Source organism: Podospora bellae-mahoneyi (genome assembly GCF_035222275.1).
Source record: "Podospora bellae-mahoneyi strain CBS 112042 chromosome 1 map unlocalized CBS112042p_1, whole genome shotgun sequence".
NCBI classification, from domain to species: Eukaryota; Fungi; Ascomycota; class Sordariomycetes; order Sordariales; family Podosporaceae; genus Podospora; species Podospora bellae-mahoneyi.
The window spans coordinates 3,538,150-3,556,325 of NW_026946359.1; the positions used below are offsets into that span (position 1 = coordinate 3,538,150).

The following is an 18,176-nucleotide window of genomic DNA, read 5'->3' on the forward strand; positions in this document are numbered from 1 at the left end:
GACGCTCACAGGTATAAGACCAGACCTTGGCCTGGCTCATTCCGACTAGTTCCTGGCTAGAGAGCATCAGTTCATCTACAGCAAAAGGGCTAGCTTGAAAACATGGGCCTCAAACTCGCTCACCTTTACGCTGCCCCTGAGGTTAACCCCGTTAACCGAAAGGCGCGGGCGATACCTTTCTTTAATCCTGTCAATGTTTACGGCCGGGTGTTCTTCTTCTCGTGGTTCGGCTTCATGATCGCGTTCTGGGGTAAGTTTCTGTCATTCTGCTACTACCTACCTGGCAATTCTGTACTAACTTTCTGTGCTTTAGCTTGGTATACATTCCCACCATTGGTATGATGACACTTTTTCATAACATCAATGAGGTGTAGGGGTCTAACAGATGCCGTCTATAGCTCACACATACTATCAAATATGACCTCAACCTCTCACCGGCTGAGGTAGCCAACAGCAACATTGTCTCTCTTCTAGCCACCCTCCTCGTCAGGGTCATCGCCGGCCCATTATGCGATCAGTTCGGTCCCCGCAAAGTCTTCGGCGGCCTTCTCCTCGTCGGCGCCATTCCCCTCGGCTTGGCCCCTCTAGTGCAAAACATCAACGGGCTCTACGTCTCCCGCTTCTTCATCGGCATTCTCGGCGGCTCTTTTGTCCCCTGCCAAGTCTGGTCAACCGGCTTTTTCGACAAGAACGTCGTCGGCACGGCCAACGCCCTGACCGGCGGCTTCGGCAACGCGGGAGGCGGCATCACCTACTTCATCATGCCCGCCGTCTACGACGCCTTTGTCGCCAGCGGCCGCTCCCCGGGGCAATCCTGGCGGCTGACGTTCATCATCCCTCTTGTCATGGTCATCGCAACGGGGACTGCCCTCCTTCTCCTCTGCCCCGACACCCCCACCGGCAAGTGGGCCGACCGTCACCTCCAAGCAAAGGAGAACCTTCACGCCCACGGCATCGATGAGACGATCGTCGACATCCCCGGCGCCATCACCGACCGGTTGCCTTCCACCCCACCAGACAGCAACCACGAGAAGGTTGACCTGAAGATTGAACGGAAGACTTTAGCCGCGTTTGACCACGAGGCGCAGCTTTCAAAGACGGAGATGATCCAGACTGCCCAGGGGGAGATTGTCCAGAAGCCGACACTGAAAGAGGCCCTCCAGGTCGCGCGCTCCCCGCAGACTATTTTTCACATCTTGACGTACTCGTGCTCTTTTGGGTCAGAGCTGGCGATCAATGCCATCCTGGCGTCTTATTACGTCAAGAATTTTCCTTCGCTCGGGCAGACGGCTGCGTCGAACTATGCTGCCATTTTTGGGTTTCTCAATTTTGTTACGCGCCCTCTTGGGGGTATTGTGTCTGATATCTTGTACAATTATTTTGGACGCTCGCTGTGGTTGAAGAAGATGTGGATCGTGGTTTGTGGTGCTGTCACTGGGGTGTTGTTGATCGTGATTGGGGTTTTGGACCCGAGGGATCAGGGGGTGATGTTTGGATTGGTCGCGCTGATGGCGGTTTTTTTGGAGGCGGGGAATGGTGCGAATTTCAGCTTGGTGCCGCACGTGCATCCGTTTGCGAATGGGATTTTGTCGGGGTTGACGGGGGCGGGTGGGAACTTGGGCGGGGTGGTGTTTGCGGTTGTGTTTAGGTTTATGGATGGGGGGAAGGGGTATGCGAAGGGGTTTTGGGTGATTGGGGTTGTTAATCTTGGGATCGCTTTGGGGGTGAGTTGGATTAGGCCGCTGCCGAGGGGCCAGGTTGGGGGGCATTAGATGGGAAGATGGGTCGTGAATTGGTTTACGGATGGGGACTCTCTTTTAGCGTGGTGTTTTGGTGTTCTGGGTTGGGTAAAACAAGCATGGCGGGTTACGGGGCTGGGATCTGGGATAGGGGGTTTTAAGCGTGGAATTAAAAGACCATATCGAGTTTACATTGCTCTTTACGAACGATATCAATGTGTTTGTGGCACCATTTGCCAAAGACTCCATTGCAACACGATGAACATCAGAGCATGAATGACGTTCAGCTGTGTCTTGATCAAACCTGGTCGAGAGCTACGAAGTGTTACTGATTCTGAAGATGATTTACACTGACTGTCTGTTTTAGGCCCTGTCCCGGACACACAGATCTTGGCAGGTAGGTAGATATCTATCCTTGGAACAACACATCCGTCAAACACTCGGAACTTGTCGTCGAACAACCAACCCAGGAACAACAGTCACCGCCAGACAACTGACAACCAACCAAGCTCCAGTCCTCTGCCAAGTTTACCGGTGTGTGGCCCACCCCCCAGCATCACACAATATTACCCCAACCGGGGCGGTGTCGGATATCGCACCCGGCGGTCACTTGCACGAAACAACCTTCCGTACTTTCCTCAACCGGCGGCAACCATCGGACGAAAACACACCCCCTTTATCTGACCTTTCCACACCGAAAATCTGCACAAAAACCTCCCTTGGCAACATAGCGTAGGTGGTCACGATGTTACATATACGCACAGTCTTTGTCCTTTTTGACACACAACCTCGCCCCTTTACATAACCAACCCGAACCCTAACTCTCCGACCGGCCCGGCTATCGGCACCGACAGCCGTTCCGGCTTCGAAGGCCCACTACCTCCCGAGAACCGCCCCACTTTTGCCGTGCCGGGAATGAAAGTTGTGGGGAACGGACTGGTCCGTAGCGTAAATGTGTGATATGTCACGCTAAGGCAGACCCGCAACCATCGAGTTCGAATCAAGGAAGGAACCGAGCGGTCGGGAAATGCCATGACGGAATTGGAATGGGATTTTTTGGGTGGTCACATGTAGCGGTTTACGCTTGGGGGGAAAGGGGGGGGGAAGTCGGGGGTTAGTCGGAGGTTTGAGTCGGGGGTTTCATCACACAAGATAGCACATATTGTATCGTTAGACGGTAAGATAGTCGAGAGCTATCGCAAGTGATGTTGAAGGTCGGGTTGGAAAAAGTCTGGAACACCCCTTGTGGAAAGATAGGGAAAGAGACGAACCGAATCGGTTGTCGGTGGTGGAGTTTTGCGGGAACGGCATATGGCGGACTACACTATGGATAGGGGACCCGCACCGATGGAAAAGTGTAACTCTTCCCGAAGCAGTGGCGGGTGGAAATTCAGGGAAGGAGTCACTGGTTTTTTTCTTCTCTAGATCGGGGGGATCTGTGGACGGGTTGGGGGATGTAGATAAGTAGAAGGGGATCTCCTGTTTTGTTTCATGTTTGTGAGATACAGACATCGAGACCAGCGAATCTTGAACATATCATTGAAGACATCTCGATCTTGCATGCAGGAGTAAAATTGGATGTTATACAATGACAACAATGCCTTGCTCTTTACCTTGCGTACCGCATATTGTTGGGCCGGATAGAGGGTCGAATAACGAGATTATGGAAGCTCAAAATCATCAACCCCCACCGCCATCACGACCTACAGAGACGATGATGGATCCTCAAAGACAACAAGAACCTATCTCGTCTTCATCATCCACCACCGAGGCCAAAGTCGAAACACCCACCAACAACCCCCCACCACCACCACCACCAAAACACCTTTTCACGGCTTCCAAAATATGGAACTACCTCAACCAAGACATCAAACCCACCACCTTTGCCGAGATCCAACTTACGCTTTTAACATTCTGCATCGGTTTACAAGGTTAGTTTTCCCTGGTCTTCGCTAAGTCACCTTACCCACATCATATATCTCCCCTTACCCATCCCCCTCACCTATCCTCCTCCCACCCCCTTGCTAACTCTGTTCCCCTACTAGACGCAGTCTCCTTCCCCGACTTCCACTGCTTCGCCTCCAACCAAACAGGCAACACCGTCTTCCTCGTCCTAGCCATCATCCTCCCCGAGATGAACGGCGAAATGTTTGTCACCTCCAACATTGCCGTCGCCCTGGGCTTCTTCCTCGCGGCCGCCTACCTCACCGGCCAGCTCGGGCACATCATCGGCCCCCGCCGCCGCTTGTACATCATAATCTGCAACCTCATCCAGACCTGCCTCGTCTTTGCGACTGCTGTCCTGCAGTACAAGAAGGGGGTCGAGCCCCAGGGTACACGAACCCTCCTGGCGATTGGGTTTCTTGCCACTGCTGCGGGATCGCAGGTTGTGGTGAGTAGGAGTTTGAAGATGACCGAGATTAGCACGGCGATGGCGACGGCGGCGTGGTTGGATTTGGTGATTGATCCTGATTTGATGAGGGTGAAAAATAGGGGGAGGAATAGGAGGTTGATGTTTTTGGGGAGTTTGATTTTGGGGACGTTGGTGGGGGCGGTGATTTTCAAGAGGGTGGGGAGTGCGATTGCGTTGTTTGTTAGTGCTGGGGGGAAGGGGGTGGTGACGGGGATGTGGTTTGGTGTTGAGGGAGAGGAAAGTAGGAAGAGGGAGGGGCGGGAAGCGAAGGGGGAGATGGGGGTGATGGTTTAAGGGGAAGGGGGAAGTGATGATGATGATGATGGCATTAGCGTGGAGTTTTGGGATCTGGGATACCTGGGTTTTTGCTTTAGATGACTAGAAGACAAAAGCTGGGTTTAGATATGATATATGAGGAGAATTTTAGAGTACCCTAGAATGTGTTGTGATGGTCAGCTTCCAAACCTTTAATCCTGTTTTCTATTGCCGCGCTTCCCATAATGCCAAGATAATGTACCTAAGAATCTTTGCGTCCGATGAGCTAGAGCCCTATGAGCAGGAGTTAAACGTCTCTTTCCCCATATGCATTAGCTCGCAAAATCTGAAGTGCGCCGATGTGACGAAACGGGAAGACGGCATGCTTTCCACAAGTACACAAGTACTATCAAAAGTCTCGGGCCGCGACCTCGGTCAGCAGGAATGCGATACGTAAAGCTCGGGAGGATTAGCCAATCTCGGGACATTCTCGCAATGAAGAGGTTGGTGAGAGGAGTGGTGGCACAATAGCTTTGATGTAGTCGCAGACAAGACACTATTTCTTTCTTCATGTGGTCAGCCACCTAGCTCATATCTATACAATGGTCTTGTCGATTGGTAACTGTTGAAAGTTGGACTTTGGTGACTGGTGGTGTGGCAAGAGGTTTGAACGGCAAGGTCGGTCAGGCACATAGTAACTGCGCCTTTGTGGTCTTCAGACTTTCGGTGTGTATCTAGATGATAAGTCTAAGACCTGATTAGCAAGCAATTTGGAATAATATACGGAATTCTGGAAGAGATGGCAGAGTCACAGTGTGAATGATAAGCAAGAGATTATGCAGTTACTTGCATAAGAGTGGCCCGTGCGCTCTTCAGTCAAAAAAAGATTGCCCCTCCATCCCCAGGTTTTCGGGTGCAGTGGCATCATCATCCGATCCGACCAGAAGCGCGGTAGAAGACGGCTTGCTGCGGTGCGGACCCTTTGGTTTCCTCCATGAAAGGCAGGGAGATATCCACGTCCTCCATAAGCGTCACTCAATGGCGCGATTTCACGTGGTCAGCCCTTTGTTTAGCCTGTCTTTGCGTCTTCTCGACTATTTCTTTCAAGGAAGCCCGAAGGAACCACTCCTTCGAGATCTGCCAAGATCTCCACTGTCTCGGCTTGGCAACAGGAGGGGCACCTCTTTTTCGCTGATTTCAAAGCGAGCCCTCCAACAAGCATCAGCTGGAGCAAGGTGTGCCAGGTCGGCTCAGTTTCGGAATCCCACAGTGTTTTTTATTTTAAGCCCGCAGGGTCGATGTCGCGATTTTTATAAAAATCACCCAACGCCTCTACTATTAAACGTGCCCCCACGCTTCCCCTACATCACCACCAGAGGCTCACACTCCCCAACCAACAAAACGTACAGGATGACTATCACGACACCACCAAGGGCCTCTTCCCCCTCGTCGGGCTTTGGCACCAGAGCCGTCCACGCCGGCTCTGAGCACGATCCCAGCACGTATGTGTCCCCCCCCTTTTCTTCTTCTCCCCAATCCTCCAACTAATAGTGTGCTCACAGCGGTGCCGTGATCCCCGCCATCTCCCTCTCGACGACCTTTGCGCAAACGGCCGTCGGCCAACCGGTTGGCGAGTATGAGTACTCTAGGTCCTCCAACCCTAATCGCAAAAACTTTGAGGACATGGTGGCGGCCCTCGAGAACGCCAAGCACGCCCTTGCCTTCTCTTCCGGTAGCGCCACCACTGCCGTGATCCTCCAGTCGCTTGCCTCTGGCTCGCACGTCATCTCTGTCTCCGACGTCTATGGCGGCACCCACCGTTACTTCACCCAGGTCGCCAAGGCCCACGGTGTGAAGGTCACCTTCACCCCCGAGATCGAGGTTGACATCCGCGAGCACATCACCCCTGCCACCAAGCTGGTATGGATCGAGACTCCCAGCAACCCTACCCTCCGTCTCGTCGACATCCGCGCCGTTGCGACTGCTGCCCACGAGCACGGCATCATGGTTGTTGTCGACAACACCTTCCTGAGCCCTTACATCCAGAACCCTCTTGATCACGGCGCCGATATTGTGGTGCACAGTGTCACCAAGTACATCAACGGCCACAGCGACGTCGTCATGGGTGTCGCCGCCTTCAACAGCGAGGAGCTCTTCAAGAGGCTCTCGTTCCTGCAGAACGCCATCGGCGCCATCCCCTCGGCGTTTGACTCGTGGCTTGCCCACCGTGGAGCTAAGACTCTGCACCTGCGTGCCCGCGAGGCCACGACCAATGCGACGGCTGTCGGCCACGCCCTGGAGGCCAGCCCCCACGTCATCGCGGTCAACTACCCCGGTCTCGACTCTCACCCGCATCGCGCCATCGCCAAGAAGCAGCACCGCAACGGCATGGGTGGCGGCATGCTGTCATTCCGCATCCGTGGGGGTCACGCCGCGGCCGAGCGTTTCTGCCAGCTGACCAGAATCTTTACACTTGCCGAGTCCCTGGGCGGTGTCGAAAGCTTGTGCGAGGTGCCAAGCAGCATGACCCACGCTGGTATTCCTAAGGAGCAGCGTGAGGCTGTTGGTGTCTTTGACGACCTTGTCCGTCTCAGCTGCGGTGTTGAGGATGCCGAGGACCTCAAGAACGATGTTCTCCAGGCTCTTGAGCGTGCTGTTGCCGAGACTTCCAACGGCAACGGTACCAATGGTGTCAACGGTCACTAAACAGGAATAAAAAGTAAAAGATAGAAAAGTGGGAAAATTGAAAAACGAGCGGAAAGGGGGACACGGGATATGGCTTTGAGGGACATAGAGGGGCATAGGCGTATTTCGGATAGGAGTTTGGCTTTGGGGCATTAGCATTTCACGATAGACATTAGCGCTTTCTTGGTATTGCTTGCTATCTTGATTTTTTCAAGGCAAAATTCTTTTTCAATATCAAAGCTGTGATGGGGCTGCGGCTTCTGGCGTTGTTGGGCACTTTTGTTGGGTATACATGATGTGATGGGGTTATATGGACAATGTTCACTGTTCTGATAAGCATGTCTACATGTGGTTCATATTGGCGGTAGTTTGGGGACGGACTGCGTCGTTTCTTTCTATCCCTTGTTGTAATCGGTGGGTTCTTGGATGGTTAAATTTTTATTTTTTTAATTTTTTTTTTTTTTTTTTTTTTTTTTTTTTTTGCGAATAATAAATTCTACTTTGAGGTTATGGTTTGAGGCTATCAGCAGACAGTCAAGGTGGTTTTTAAGTAATGTGTGTTATGTATTTGTTTCACACACTCCAGAGCTGCCATGTCTCACTTTGGTTGTACGAAGTATTTCCTAAGCCGAGCTTACTATCATGCCATACCGAGGAATAGCATCTCTGTGTACTAACACCAAACTGTGTAGATGTTGTTGCTTCAAAACTTTTAATAAGAGTTAATATTATGCTTTCAGCTCAGAATTGGATTGCCAGTGGGGAATTATGATAAGAACAGTTCAAGTGCCTATATCTATCCTTACAGTTTTGTAGCACAAGCTGCCAGCGTGAGGGTTCTTTGTTTCGGTGAGTACTTGGTGTTATGAGGGTACCTATTTAGTTGTTTAATCAAAATCTCAAAGAATATCGCGATGCGGAACGCAACGGGTCAATATATTTCTTCGACTCTCGAAGTGCTGGTCCGGTGTGGCTGTGGTCGTAGGGAAGGATGCGATTCGGTTCCAGTCCCAACCATGCAAGTACAGTAATTGCGGCTTGTCTGTCGACTTCTCGTTGCCATTTGTTAGTCTCATCATTTGACACTATTATTATGAACTTTACGACTTGCCCTACAGCTCGACCTCATCTCACTGACCAACCCATTTCATTGAACACACATCAACTATCCATCATATTTTTCATCCACGGTTTGCCCCCTGGACCATTTCAATCCCCTCCAACACATTACCCATCCACCTTCCTATTTCACCACCCTCTATCACTCATCCACCACCGCCTCCTCCACAAAAACCATCCTCCCCCTCTTCAACTCCTCCTCCCCCTTCCCATCATCCACCATCTCCCCAACAGGCAAGCTAACCGCATCATCCAACCTCACAACTCCATACCTCCGCCCTCCTCCTCCTCCTCCTCCAGCACTGTGAGCATCCCTATTACCACCACCCTTATTCTTCCTAACAGCATTTCCAGAAACTGGCCCCAGCGGCCTCGTCACAGCCACCCCCTGCCCCCTCGCCTTCCCCATCATTTCGAAAAGCCCCATCCCTGCCATCCCGTTCCTTTTGTCGTGATGATGGTCATGAACAACCCGGCCGGGAAAAGGCGTGTATGTATCCCGGGAATGGTGCCTCTGGGGATGTGTATGTTGGCGGGGTTTGTTGTAAGTAGTGTAATCCCACGAGGCCGTCGTGTGGGTCGCCGTCCAGGAGATTATGCAGATGACCAAGAGAAGATAAAAAGTCGGGAGGGAGAAGGGGTTTCCTCTCCGGCTTCGGGGGCGGGGGAGGGGGAGAGTGTGTGGGAAGCGGCCTGGTGGCATCTTGCTTCTTACTCTTGGATGAGAAATAACAACAACAAAGGGTGGGAAATAAAATAAGAATGATTTCAGGCCTGGAAAGGGAAAAAAATGAACCCTGACGAAAAGGTAAAAAGAAATCGGTTGCTTTGCCCCCCACCCCATCCCCCCCCCCCCAAGTCTAGAATATATGTACAAGATGAAAAGAAAATGAACACCACCGTGAAGAGGAAAAACAGTGGGACCAAATACCCTTCCGTCGCTGCGAACACACAACAGCTATGATGAGCAAAACTCTCAGACCGACCGCACTGGAGTTGCTCTCTGCTCTGCTCTGCTCTGCTCTGATTACGCTCAACAAATCATCCGTCCGTCCGTCTGTCCCTGCGGCCATCTCCATGCCATGCCAGGACGACGGACGAACTGGCCCAAAAAAAAAAAAACCCTCAAGACGACCTAGCGCTGTCAATGCTTTCCTCTCATGTACGTCGACATCAGACACCCGTCGAGTTCCCCTGACAGCAGCATAGTCCGAACTCAAGCTGCATTATGCATCTACAGCCAACCCAGCCCAGCCCAGTCCAGCCCAGCCACTCAACCACCCCCATTACCCGACCCACCTTCCGAAAAGGGAAGGAATCTACTCCCCGACTTACACACACACACACACACACACAACACGACCTCATGTCACGTCACGTCCAAGTTTTGCAGCTTCTGTCACAATCACGTTCAGCAACCATATGTTTTGATTTCTTCCAAATTCCCAAACAATATTTACACAATCCTCCCATAACCGATATTCATACTACCGCATTATCAACAACAATGGCCTGAAAGCACCCCCCCCCCCAAAAGCGTTTTCCCTCTCTCCCTCACAGCACGCAAGAAAAAAAGACAGAAAATCAAACACCAACTTGTATCTTGGTGGGTATCAAACCATCCAACTCAGCAACACAACCAAACAAAAAACACCTACGCAAACAAAAAAAAACAATCTTTTCCCACATGTGCATGCTCAAAATATGTGTGCGTATGTGTGTGTGTGTGTGTGTGTGTGTATGTGTGTGTATGTCTGTGTGTGTATGTTGAAACCTTCATTAAGCAATACAATTCGCCAGTCCCAAGTTGAGGACCAGAAACAAAAAAAAAAAGCGTAGGCCTTCTTCCCCTCCATCTAATAATAAAACATAAAATCCAAATCCTACAGACCCTTCCGTGAAAAATTAAACAGCCGAATTTATATTCCCCCCTTTGCCCCAGGAGCCCCTTCCAAAAACGCCCAAACAATGTATAACTTATAAATAATGTGTAAAAGAATCAAATGCTCGTATGAATGCCCAAAACCCCCTGGCCCTAAAAACGAGGCTTATATACGTTGAATATCTGTGCCCCAAAAAAAACCAGAAAAAAACTTTTGCGGCTTGATAATGAAACAAAAAATGCTCAAGAAAAGAACAAAAGTCGCTAAATGCTGATATGGAACAAGAAAAAAAATAACATCTCTCGAAAATGTGTGCTGTGTATGCACGTATGTGTTTGTGTAGATGGTGGTGGTGGTGGTGGTGTAAATGGCGTGAATGATCGGAAGAACGTCATGTTATGGTGTGGTATTGTAGAATGGTTCAAAAAGCGGTTAAGTGCCTCGAGCCGCAATCAGTCGGATGCCGGTACAAAGCTGCCCATCTCCAGTCGCCAGACTTGTGCGGACGAGGCGACTAACCCCGCTGCCGCATCCCGAGTCCATCGACCCCAAGAATAGGAATCTCAACCTCGGCCAACCCGAGCACGCCCTCGTCCCGGCGGCGGTCCACAAAGCTGTTGCATTCGTTGATGACGATCGCCCACTCGGCGAGGGCTCGGCCTGTGTACACAGCCCCTGAGGCATAAGGGCCGAGGGGCTTCTCGGCACGAATTGCTGGCGCGGGCGGCCGAGCCATCCTGATCATGTCAACCGAAGGACCACGTTCGTAGCCGTCAAAGCTCATGTGACGAAGAGGAGACGGCCTGTTGTATCTCTCATCCTCACTGTCCGAGGAAACCGCTGTGACGTTGATGCTGAGGGAGTACCGGCGTTTGGAGCTCTCCATCGACTTTCGTGGTGTATCCTCCACTATGGACAATGGCCGAGCATTGCGAGCCTCACTGATAAGACCAGTTTGCAAAGCACCGCTCACACGCCTAGTGTCGGGTGGCAGGCCGGGAGAAACGGGAGGCGGGCTATCGCTGTGATAGACAAGGCTGCCGTTCTGAAAGTTACCCACGTCGTTGATCGCCGCCGAGCGAGCGCTGACTCTCGCCTGAGCAGGCGCAGGGAGTCGAGGGCGGGTCAGAATCCGGTCTCTTGTAGGACCGAGTGGCATTGGCTGCCCCCCCGGTCCAGTTTGCCATGTGAGCGCAAAGCGAAAGACATAGGTGGTGGCCTCGTAGACGGGCGCAGAACCTGTAGTAGATATGGAGTCGGTAGACAAGGTGGCATGGTGGCCAGGTCTCTTTGGCGGCGGTGGAGGTCCCTGGCGAGGTCCCATCCGCGCAGCAGCTGTCTCGCGGCGAGCTTGTTCCAGCTCCTCGTCCCAAGCGCGCTTGGGATCCACGGCCCGACCATTTTGCGAGCTGAATGGCAGTACCTTGCCCAACATTGACAGCCGCTTCTTGAAGGATGACACATCCCCATCATCCTTGATGCCACCAACGGTATCTCCGCCGTTGATCCCGAACGTACCAGCATAATCCACGAGCTGGTCTGACCCTGGGAAGGAGCTGGAAAACGAGTCGAAACCGAGCTTCATGGACGGCTGTGGCGGCTGCACCTCGGTTCGAATGATCAAGAACCGCTTGCCAGGCGTGGGATGAGCAGGGGCCGTAGAAGGCTGGACCTTGCCCCTCATGTCGGCATCAGCCTTGAGCCAAAGGTAATGAGCCCAAAGAGTCTTGAGCCGCTGCGACACAGTCAGGAATATTTTGCTGCAGAGTCCCGTTAGTCACCTGTTGCAACGCTTGGATGGCTATCGTCTTACCTGTTGACCTCACTGGCGCTGCCCGAGTCCCTGCAGATCCGCCAGCAGAGCAGGCGCATGTAGTAAGCACGAACCATGGGGCACCAATGGTTGAAGAATTTGGCAAAGAACTCCTCCGTCAACAGCCACTCCGTGCACACGGCCTCCTTGCGCGCCGGATCAGAAGTGATGGCGTCCCACACCGAGTAGAGGAATGAGAGGACCCTAATCTCAGACATGGTGTTGTTGGACTCGGCCATCATCTTGCCCACCTCGAGCCAGAAAGGCCAGTCAATGTAGTTGACAAAGGGGGCGGTGCTGCCAAATTCCAGGTACCGCGGCTGGCCAATCTCTTCGGCCGGGGATCCTGCAGGGCTGCCGTTCACCGTATTCTGGAATGTATCCAGCGTGACCAGCATCTCCTCCAGAAAATCGCACAGCATGAAACATGAAGCTTGGTCGAATCGTGGTGTCCTCTTCGCTGCCGCCTTCGAGATGGCAGCAAAAGCCTCGGCAAAGGTATGCTTAATCTCGTGATTCACTCCAACAGAGCCTTTTGAGAGCACATCCTTGAGCAGGACAATGAGCCGGTTTTCATCCATCCCTTTCAGAACATTGCTGGGCACGGAGATGCCGGTCAAAGTAGCATCCGCGCCGTGAATGCTGTCAGAAATCGGAGGGCCCAGCATGGCATCGATCGAGGCCTGTCGGTGAATGGTGCTATCCAACACCGACAAGATTTGAGCGTGGACCAGGACAAAGGCAGGTGACCGCGCCTTTTCGACCAGCGGGAGTCCCTCAAAAACAAACTGCTCAGAAAGCACGTGGAAGTACTTGCAAAAGATGAAAAACAGATCCGTCTCACCACCACGCCATCTCGACACCCAAGGGCCGTGCCAGGGGATCTTGGCTGGCATCAGTGGCAGCTTAGCCGCAAGCCGCAGCTTGTCGCCCAGTGTCTTGACAGACGACCATCCCAGCTTGTGCAGATGCTCGGGGTAGAGCGCGACAATATCCTCGCTCTCGCCCTTGCTCCGCCTCGGCAGACCAAACTCATCGGCGACTCTTCGCAAAATGTCGGCATTCAAACCCCAAAGCCGCACCAGAACATCAGCGACACCGGGGACGAAGAAGAACGCATAAGCACACGCCTTGCCGCACCAGTTGACTAAGCTCAGAGGGGCGTGCCGGAGCGACATTTTCTCCACCACCAGCGCCATCTGTGTCGTCAAGTTGTTGACAAACATGGTCCGCACATTGTGCTCAGCCGGCTCGGTCAACAGAGAATCCACATCGCTGCCAACGGTGGACGATGTGTTTGACCTCGCCCGGACCTTCTCTTCGGGAGACCGCTCAGCCAAAGGCTGAAACTGGCTGGTACACGTCCTCCACTCTGGCCGCATCATGATCATGGTGGCCGCCTCGAGCAGAGTAGGCCTGTCGACACCAGCAACCGGCTGCAATACTGGAAACTGGACGCCAAGCGCAGCGATGCCTGGAGCAAGCCCGTATCCTCCCGCCAACAGCCTCGAATGCCCGGCATCCAGCATCGACAAGAGACCATTCCACCACTTGTTCAAAACTGTGGCTCGCCGGTCAAAATCCTCGGAACTCAACACCGATCTGCTCGAATTGGAAGGGTGGTGCGAGGTACTTTTCAAGAATGGCATCAGCACACCTCGCACAACGTCCATTCGCGTCGAGGTGGTAGGCCTCGCCGCGAACCGGGCAAACTCGCCATCTAGCGTTCGGAAGGTGCCCCAAAGAGGGTCACGGGATGTCGGATGTGGCATGGTGATGTTGGTGTCTGCTGTGCCCTGAGAAGCAATTTCGGAGGAGGCGCTGGTTGTCGCAGTGGTTTCCGTGTCCAGATCCGACTCTAGTGACGAAGTCCGGTGGGAAGAGCTGCGAGATGGTGCTGCTTCGACATGGGCAAAAGCATTGTTGGTGGCAAGAGCAGCAGATCTGGGGAGGTTTGACGGGGCAAGGGTGGTTTTGGCCGGGACAGGCTTGACGCTGTGCGCGGCTGTCGCAGCACTGGCAGAATCAGAGTCACTTGATTCGGAACTCTTGACAGAAGATGGCGCGGGAAGTGAGAGTGGGGACGATGTTCTAGAAAACACACTTTGAGGTTTTTGTTTTATCCTCGTCAGATACACACTGGCACGGCTGAAGACGCGGCTTGTACTGTTGTTGCTGCTGCTGCTGCTCTGTGGCTCGGCGGAAGGGTCCTGAGAAGAATCACAATCCGAACGTGCCCGGGTTCGCAGCGTCAACCTAGACTTGATAGGCGATTTTTTTCTTTCTGTGGAAGGCTCGCGGGTCTCATGTCGAAGCCGTTCTGGGGTCGTTGGCGGTGAAGGTGATCGTGACTTTGTCATCCAAGACTTTTTCGCAAAATCGGCAAAGGACTCGACCGTCCTCGACCTTTCAAGCTGGCCGTCCTCCACCAGATTGTCGGTCGACACAGTCACATTGTTCTTGGTCACCCGTTGGGACAGCTCATGGGTTGCCGGCACGTTGGGGGTCGACTTTGAGCTCGGCAGCCACGACAGCGGCCGGTCAATCATTGATTTGCTCCGGCTACGGCCGTGCTTCTCGGCACGCGGAGCAGCAGCCACGGTGGGCGCGGTGCTGGTGCTGTTACGGTGATAGGTGGTGGTGTCGATTGTTTTGGACGAGGTTCGGGGTGGTATTGGCTGCTTGGTGGGTTCGGCGCGAGCTTCAGTGGATGCGATGGGCAATAGCCTCGTCTCGGGAGCGGTAACGACAGTGGCGGTGGGCTTCACAGGGTGGATGGACAACGCTTCGATCTTGTCGCTGCAGAAACTGAAGGATCTTTTGAACTCGGGTGAAAATTCAAAATCGAACGAGGGAATGTCAAACGAGGGATCGGGCATGGGCAGGCTCGGAAGTTCCTTGTTGGTGTTGGCAGGCGGGCGCGAGGTAACATCGGGCCTGGCGAGCTTGAGCGGGGTTTGTTCTTTGCTGCTACTCCTAGCAGGTGGTGGTGGTGTTGAATGTGAGTGTTGTGAACCTTGTGAGCGCTGTGAGCGGTGAAAAGGCAATGGCGTGCTGGTGTCCACAGCGGGCGCCGTCATGGTCAGTGTCGGACCAACCATTGCTCTGTCTCAAAACAAGCCGTCGACTCTGTGGACTGCAGTGGTTCGTCAACAGGGGTGGTGTGCCGTGTATGCCGGAGAAACCTGCTGGCAGCCTCGCAGTCAGGGAATACTGCGACTCTGCTGCCTTCGATCTGCCCCAATCCCCTTCAAAACATGGTCCTTCTTCCAATCTTCCTCAGAGCTGATCAATGGTAACGGGGTGATGACGACGCTATGCGATTTTCGAGTGTCTCTCGGTCAGACAAAGAGCAGCGGCGGCGATGTGTAGATGACGGGAATCCGAGCCTTGGCGGGTCGGGGCGAGCAGCTTGGACGTAACGAGAGACGTAAACGTAAAGTCGTGGTGCAGGTGCAGGCGATTGTACAACAGCAGAAAGAAGAGAGTGAAAAATAAAAATGAAAAAAAAAAAAATCACAGGCTGAGGATCGGCTGCGAGCGAGTGCGGGCAGGCCCCGGGCGGACAGGCGAGATCAGGGCAGACACGATTTAATATCGAAGCTGCATTTGAACAAGCCGGGCTCAGCTTGACTCGCGACTCCACGACCTCCACGGTCCAGTGGAGATTGTCAATCGCGCGCTCAACCAGGACGGGAACTTGGCAGCTTGACAGGAGAGTGATGCAAACTGGGACGAGCAATGGGCCAGTGCGGCCAGCCTGGCGCCCACTATACCGTACTCGGGTGGCAGGCTGTTGACGTCGTCGATCTTGCAAGTTAGGAGAAGTACGTGCAGATGCGGCGGGATGGCCCCGGAACACCTCGTACGGGTAGTGTACTGAACCATTGACTTCCATTGTTGGTTGATGCTACCTCACTTCAAGATGTTCTCTCAAACAGCAAACTTGATCCAGAAACATTCAGCGGGAACACTGTGCCTGCGCTCGGATGGTTCAAGAAACACTCGAGACGAACAGGCGGTTTGAGTGAAGAAGAAGATAGGACGGAGACGAGGCGGCCACACCGAGGCTACGGATACGGGTGTGCTGTTCGCTAACGACCCCCCCGAAGAGGGAATGTTCCTGGAGGCTGCACTAAGGAGGCTGGGCGACCGATCCGTTGCAGGAGACCGATGGACCTGAGCTCCAGTCGTTCGCTGAGCGCTCACCATTTCTACAAAGTCAATTCGAGGTCACCGGTTGTGTTGTTTTATCACCCAATTATTCAGACTCCGGAATCCAGAAGCATCTTTTTTCCCCAGAGCCGAGGCGGGGAACAAGGCTACCATGTACGGGCAGGTATGACAGTTTATGCCAAGGCATAAAGACCTCAGCGATGCTGGTCCATCTGAACGAGTCGAGATGTTTGCTACCCCACCCCGAGCATGAACATCAGTCTGACACCACCACGCCTTACCACAATCGACGACCCTTATAATGCGCGGTGAAGAGTCTGTGAGAATTGTGTCGTTTGAGGGTTGATAATCACAAGGTCACATCGATGCCACCGCCGGGAACCCGGCAGCTTTAATTGAGCGATGACGAAAGGCAGGATCGGGGGCCGATCAAACAAAATCCGACAGCATGGGTCGGAAACAGATATGAACACCACGTCGTAGCCCGAATTGATGATTGATATTCCTTCTTCAACCAACATTCAACAGGATTCTCAACCGCCACGTGTGGAATCAGGGAAAACAAGCTCTTGCTAAAAGCCCAAAAACGGCCTCTAGAAACCCGGTCAAGAAGTTGACGATATAAAAAGGGGAATATTCAGCACGGCAGCTCCCGCAACCACTGAGAAGCTTCCAAATTCTGAGACCTACATATGTATCACCAAGACTAAGACTCTTTCGTAGGCAAGCAATTAAACGCGCGACGCGTCTGTAAAGTGCCTTTCACCTCTTTTTTGCATCGACGTCACGCACCACCCGCCACCTTTAGGTGTTTGACTGGCAGGGACTGGCCCCCAACCCTACATGAAAGTCTCTGGTGGCAGCTCAGCCTAGAAGCACGATGTGCTGGCCGACAGCCACGGTACTGGGTAGCTGAAAGTCATGCACCAGACGTTACAGCGCGTCCAGTGTGTGCAGTGCAGAAGCGGGTGTGGTCATCCGTATATCGACCGCATCGCTCGACTTCGTTTTTTGAAACCGCCTTTGCGCCGTGTTCTGGAGATTCGGGAGCTGTTGTTGACAATTAGCCATTTTAGTGTGGCCTTGTCGGGTGAAAAAAGGGGGCCAAGAAAGGGGTCTCGCGTCTCCAAAAGTCTCACCACAAGACAATTGAACTGCGCGCTCCCATCCTGAAGTGTCTTCCTGGCACGCTAGCCTTTTTACCAAGAGGTGTCCAGATGTTGACATCCACATTCGGGTAGCGCGCTCCTGCATTAGCCCTGCACACATGCCACGCCGGCGGCAAAAGAAGATGAAAAGAGAAAAAAAAGGAAAATTCCTTGGGGGTGTGCCCAGAAAAAGAAGCGAAGAGAAAAGAAACCAACAACACACCGCCGCCCTACCATTCACGATGGACTCTCACGATAGCGCCAAAGCCACAACCAGATCCTCGGGGTCATCTTTCCGCCCGTCCGCCTGATCATGACAGACCCCCCTAGCTCGATTATCGATACGATTACCGAAAAATGTCACCTTGACATCTGGTCACCCATCACAGGCAAGTGAAAAAGAGCTTGAGGCATAACGTCCTCATCTCGCTGGACACCGCATGAGCTGTAAGCGTAGAGTCCACGCCATCCTCAAAAAACTCCTCATGCAGGTTTCGGCTTGGGACTGCATCTCGTATACCCGACAACTGACCGCTCCTTTCATGTTGTGTTCCCGGGCCGTGCGTTCGGGCAACCAGCCCATCTTTCGTGGGGGGTGAGGTGGTAGGTAGGTAGGTAGGTAGGTAGACCTATGTGCGCCCACATACCTACCTACCTAGCTAATGTGAGCACTCCAGGTGAGACAACCTGAAGCCAAAAAAAATACCCCCCCAAAAAAACCATCATCATCAACATGAGACTGAAGATACGCGCGGCCGATCATCACAATAAACAATTAAACCGGTAACGTCCAACGGAAAACTCGGAAGAAAACTTCACGAAAGCAGCCATGTCTCAGGGTTTATTTTTCCTGGCTGAGGTAACGGACTCCAACGATGGGGCGTCGTTTCACTTTGATATTACTCTCAGTCACTTTCCGTCGGGTCGTTCTTCACAAGGCTGTGT

The 18,176-nt window shown here is 52.9% G+C and overlaps 6 protein-coding genes across 6 annotated transcripts; 4 read left to right on the top strand and 2 right to left on the bottom strand.

Moving 5' to 3' along the window:
* Nucleotides 1-102: 102 nt before the first annotated feature.
* QC761_110780 (uncharacterized protein) lies at nt 103-1,772 on the top strand (the record flags this gene model as incomplete). The annotated part of the gene is made up of 3 exons (XM_062874370.1): nt 103-250; nt 314-336; nt 399-1,772. 3 exons carry the CDS (start codon nt 103-105, stop codon nt 1,770-1,772), a joined length of 1,545 nt encoding a protein of 514 aa, XP_062737488.1.
* Nucleotides 1,773-2,079: 307 nt separating this feature from the next.
* Nucleotides 2,080-2,475, top strand: QC761_0011910 (uncharacterized protein; the record flags this gene model as incomplete). Its single annotated transcript, XM_062871930.1, has 2 exons — nt 2,080-2,095; nt 2,255-2,475. 2 exons carry the CDS (start codon nt 2,080-2,082, stop codon nt 2,473-2,475), a joined length of 237 nt encoding a protein of 78 aa, XP_062737489.1.
* Nucleotides 2,476-3,327: 852 nt separating this feature from the next.
* QC761_110790 (uncharacterized protein) lies at nt 3,328-4,638 on the top strand (the record flags this gene model as incomplete). The annotated part of the gene is made up of 2 exons (XM_062874371.1): nt 3,328-3,670; nt 3,785-4,638. 2 exons carry the CDS (start codon nt 3,328-3,330, stop codon nt 4,444-4,446), a joined length of 1,005 nt encoding a protein of 334 aa, XP_062737490.1. The 3' UTR covers nt 4,447-4,638.
* Nucleotides 4,639-5,341: 703 nt separating this feature from the next.
* On the top strand, nt 5,342-7,522 carry CYS3_1 (cystathionine gamma-lyase cys3). The gene is made up of 2 exons (XM_062874372.1): nt 5,342-5,909; nt 5,970-7,522. The coding sequence occupies exons 1-2, from the start codon at nt 5,446-5,448 to the stop codon at nt 7,111-7,113; spliced, it is 1,608 nt and encodes a 535-aa protein (XP_062737491.1). The 5' UTR covers nt 5,342-5,445; the 3' UTR covers nt 7,114-7,522.
* An 831-nt stretch (nt 7,523-8,353) lies between these two features.
* On the bottom strand, nt 8,354-8,914 carry QC761_110805 (uncharacterized protein; the record flags this gene model as incomplete). The annotated part of the gene is made up of 1 exon (XM_062874373.1): nt 8,354-8,914. The coding sequence occupies one exon, from the start codon at nt 8,912-8,914 to the stop codon at nt 8,354-8,356; it is 561 nt and encodes a 186-aa protein (XP_062737492.1).
* A 662-nt stretch (nt 8,915-9,576) lies between these two features.
* On the bottom strand, nt 9,577-15,659 carry QC761_110810 (uncharacterized protein). The gene is made up of 2 exons (XM_062874374.1): nt 11,908-15,659; nt 9,577-11,854 (listed from the first exon to the last, which is right to left on the bottom strand). The coding sequence occupies exons 1-2, from the start codon at nt 15,006-15,008 to the stop codon at nt 10,609-10,611; spliced, it is 4,347 nt and encodes a 1,448-aa protein (XP_062737493.1). The 5' UTR covers nt 15,009-15,659; the 3' UTR covers nt 9,577-10,608.
* Nucleotides 15,660-18,176: the final 2,517 nt, after the last annotated feature.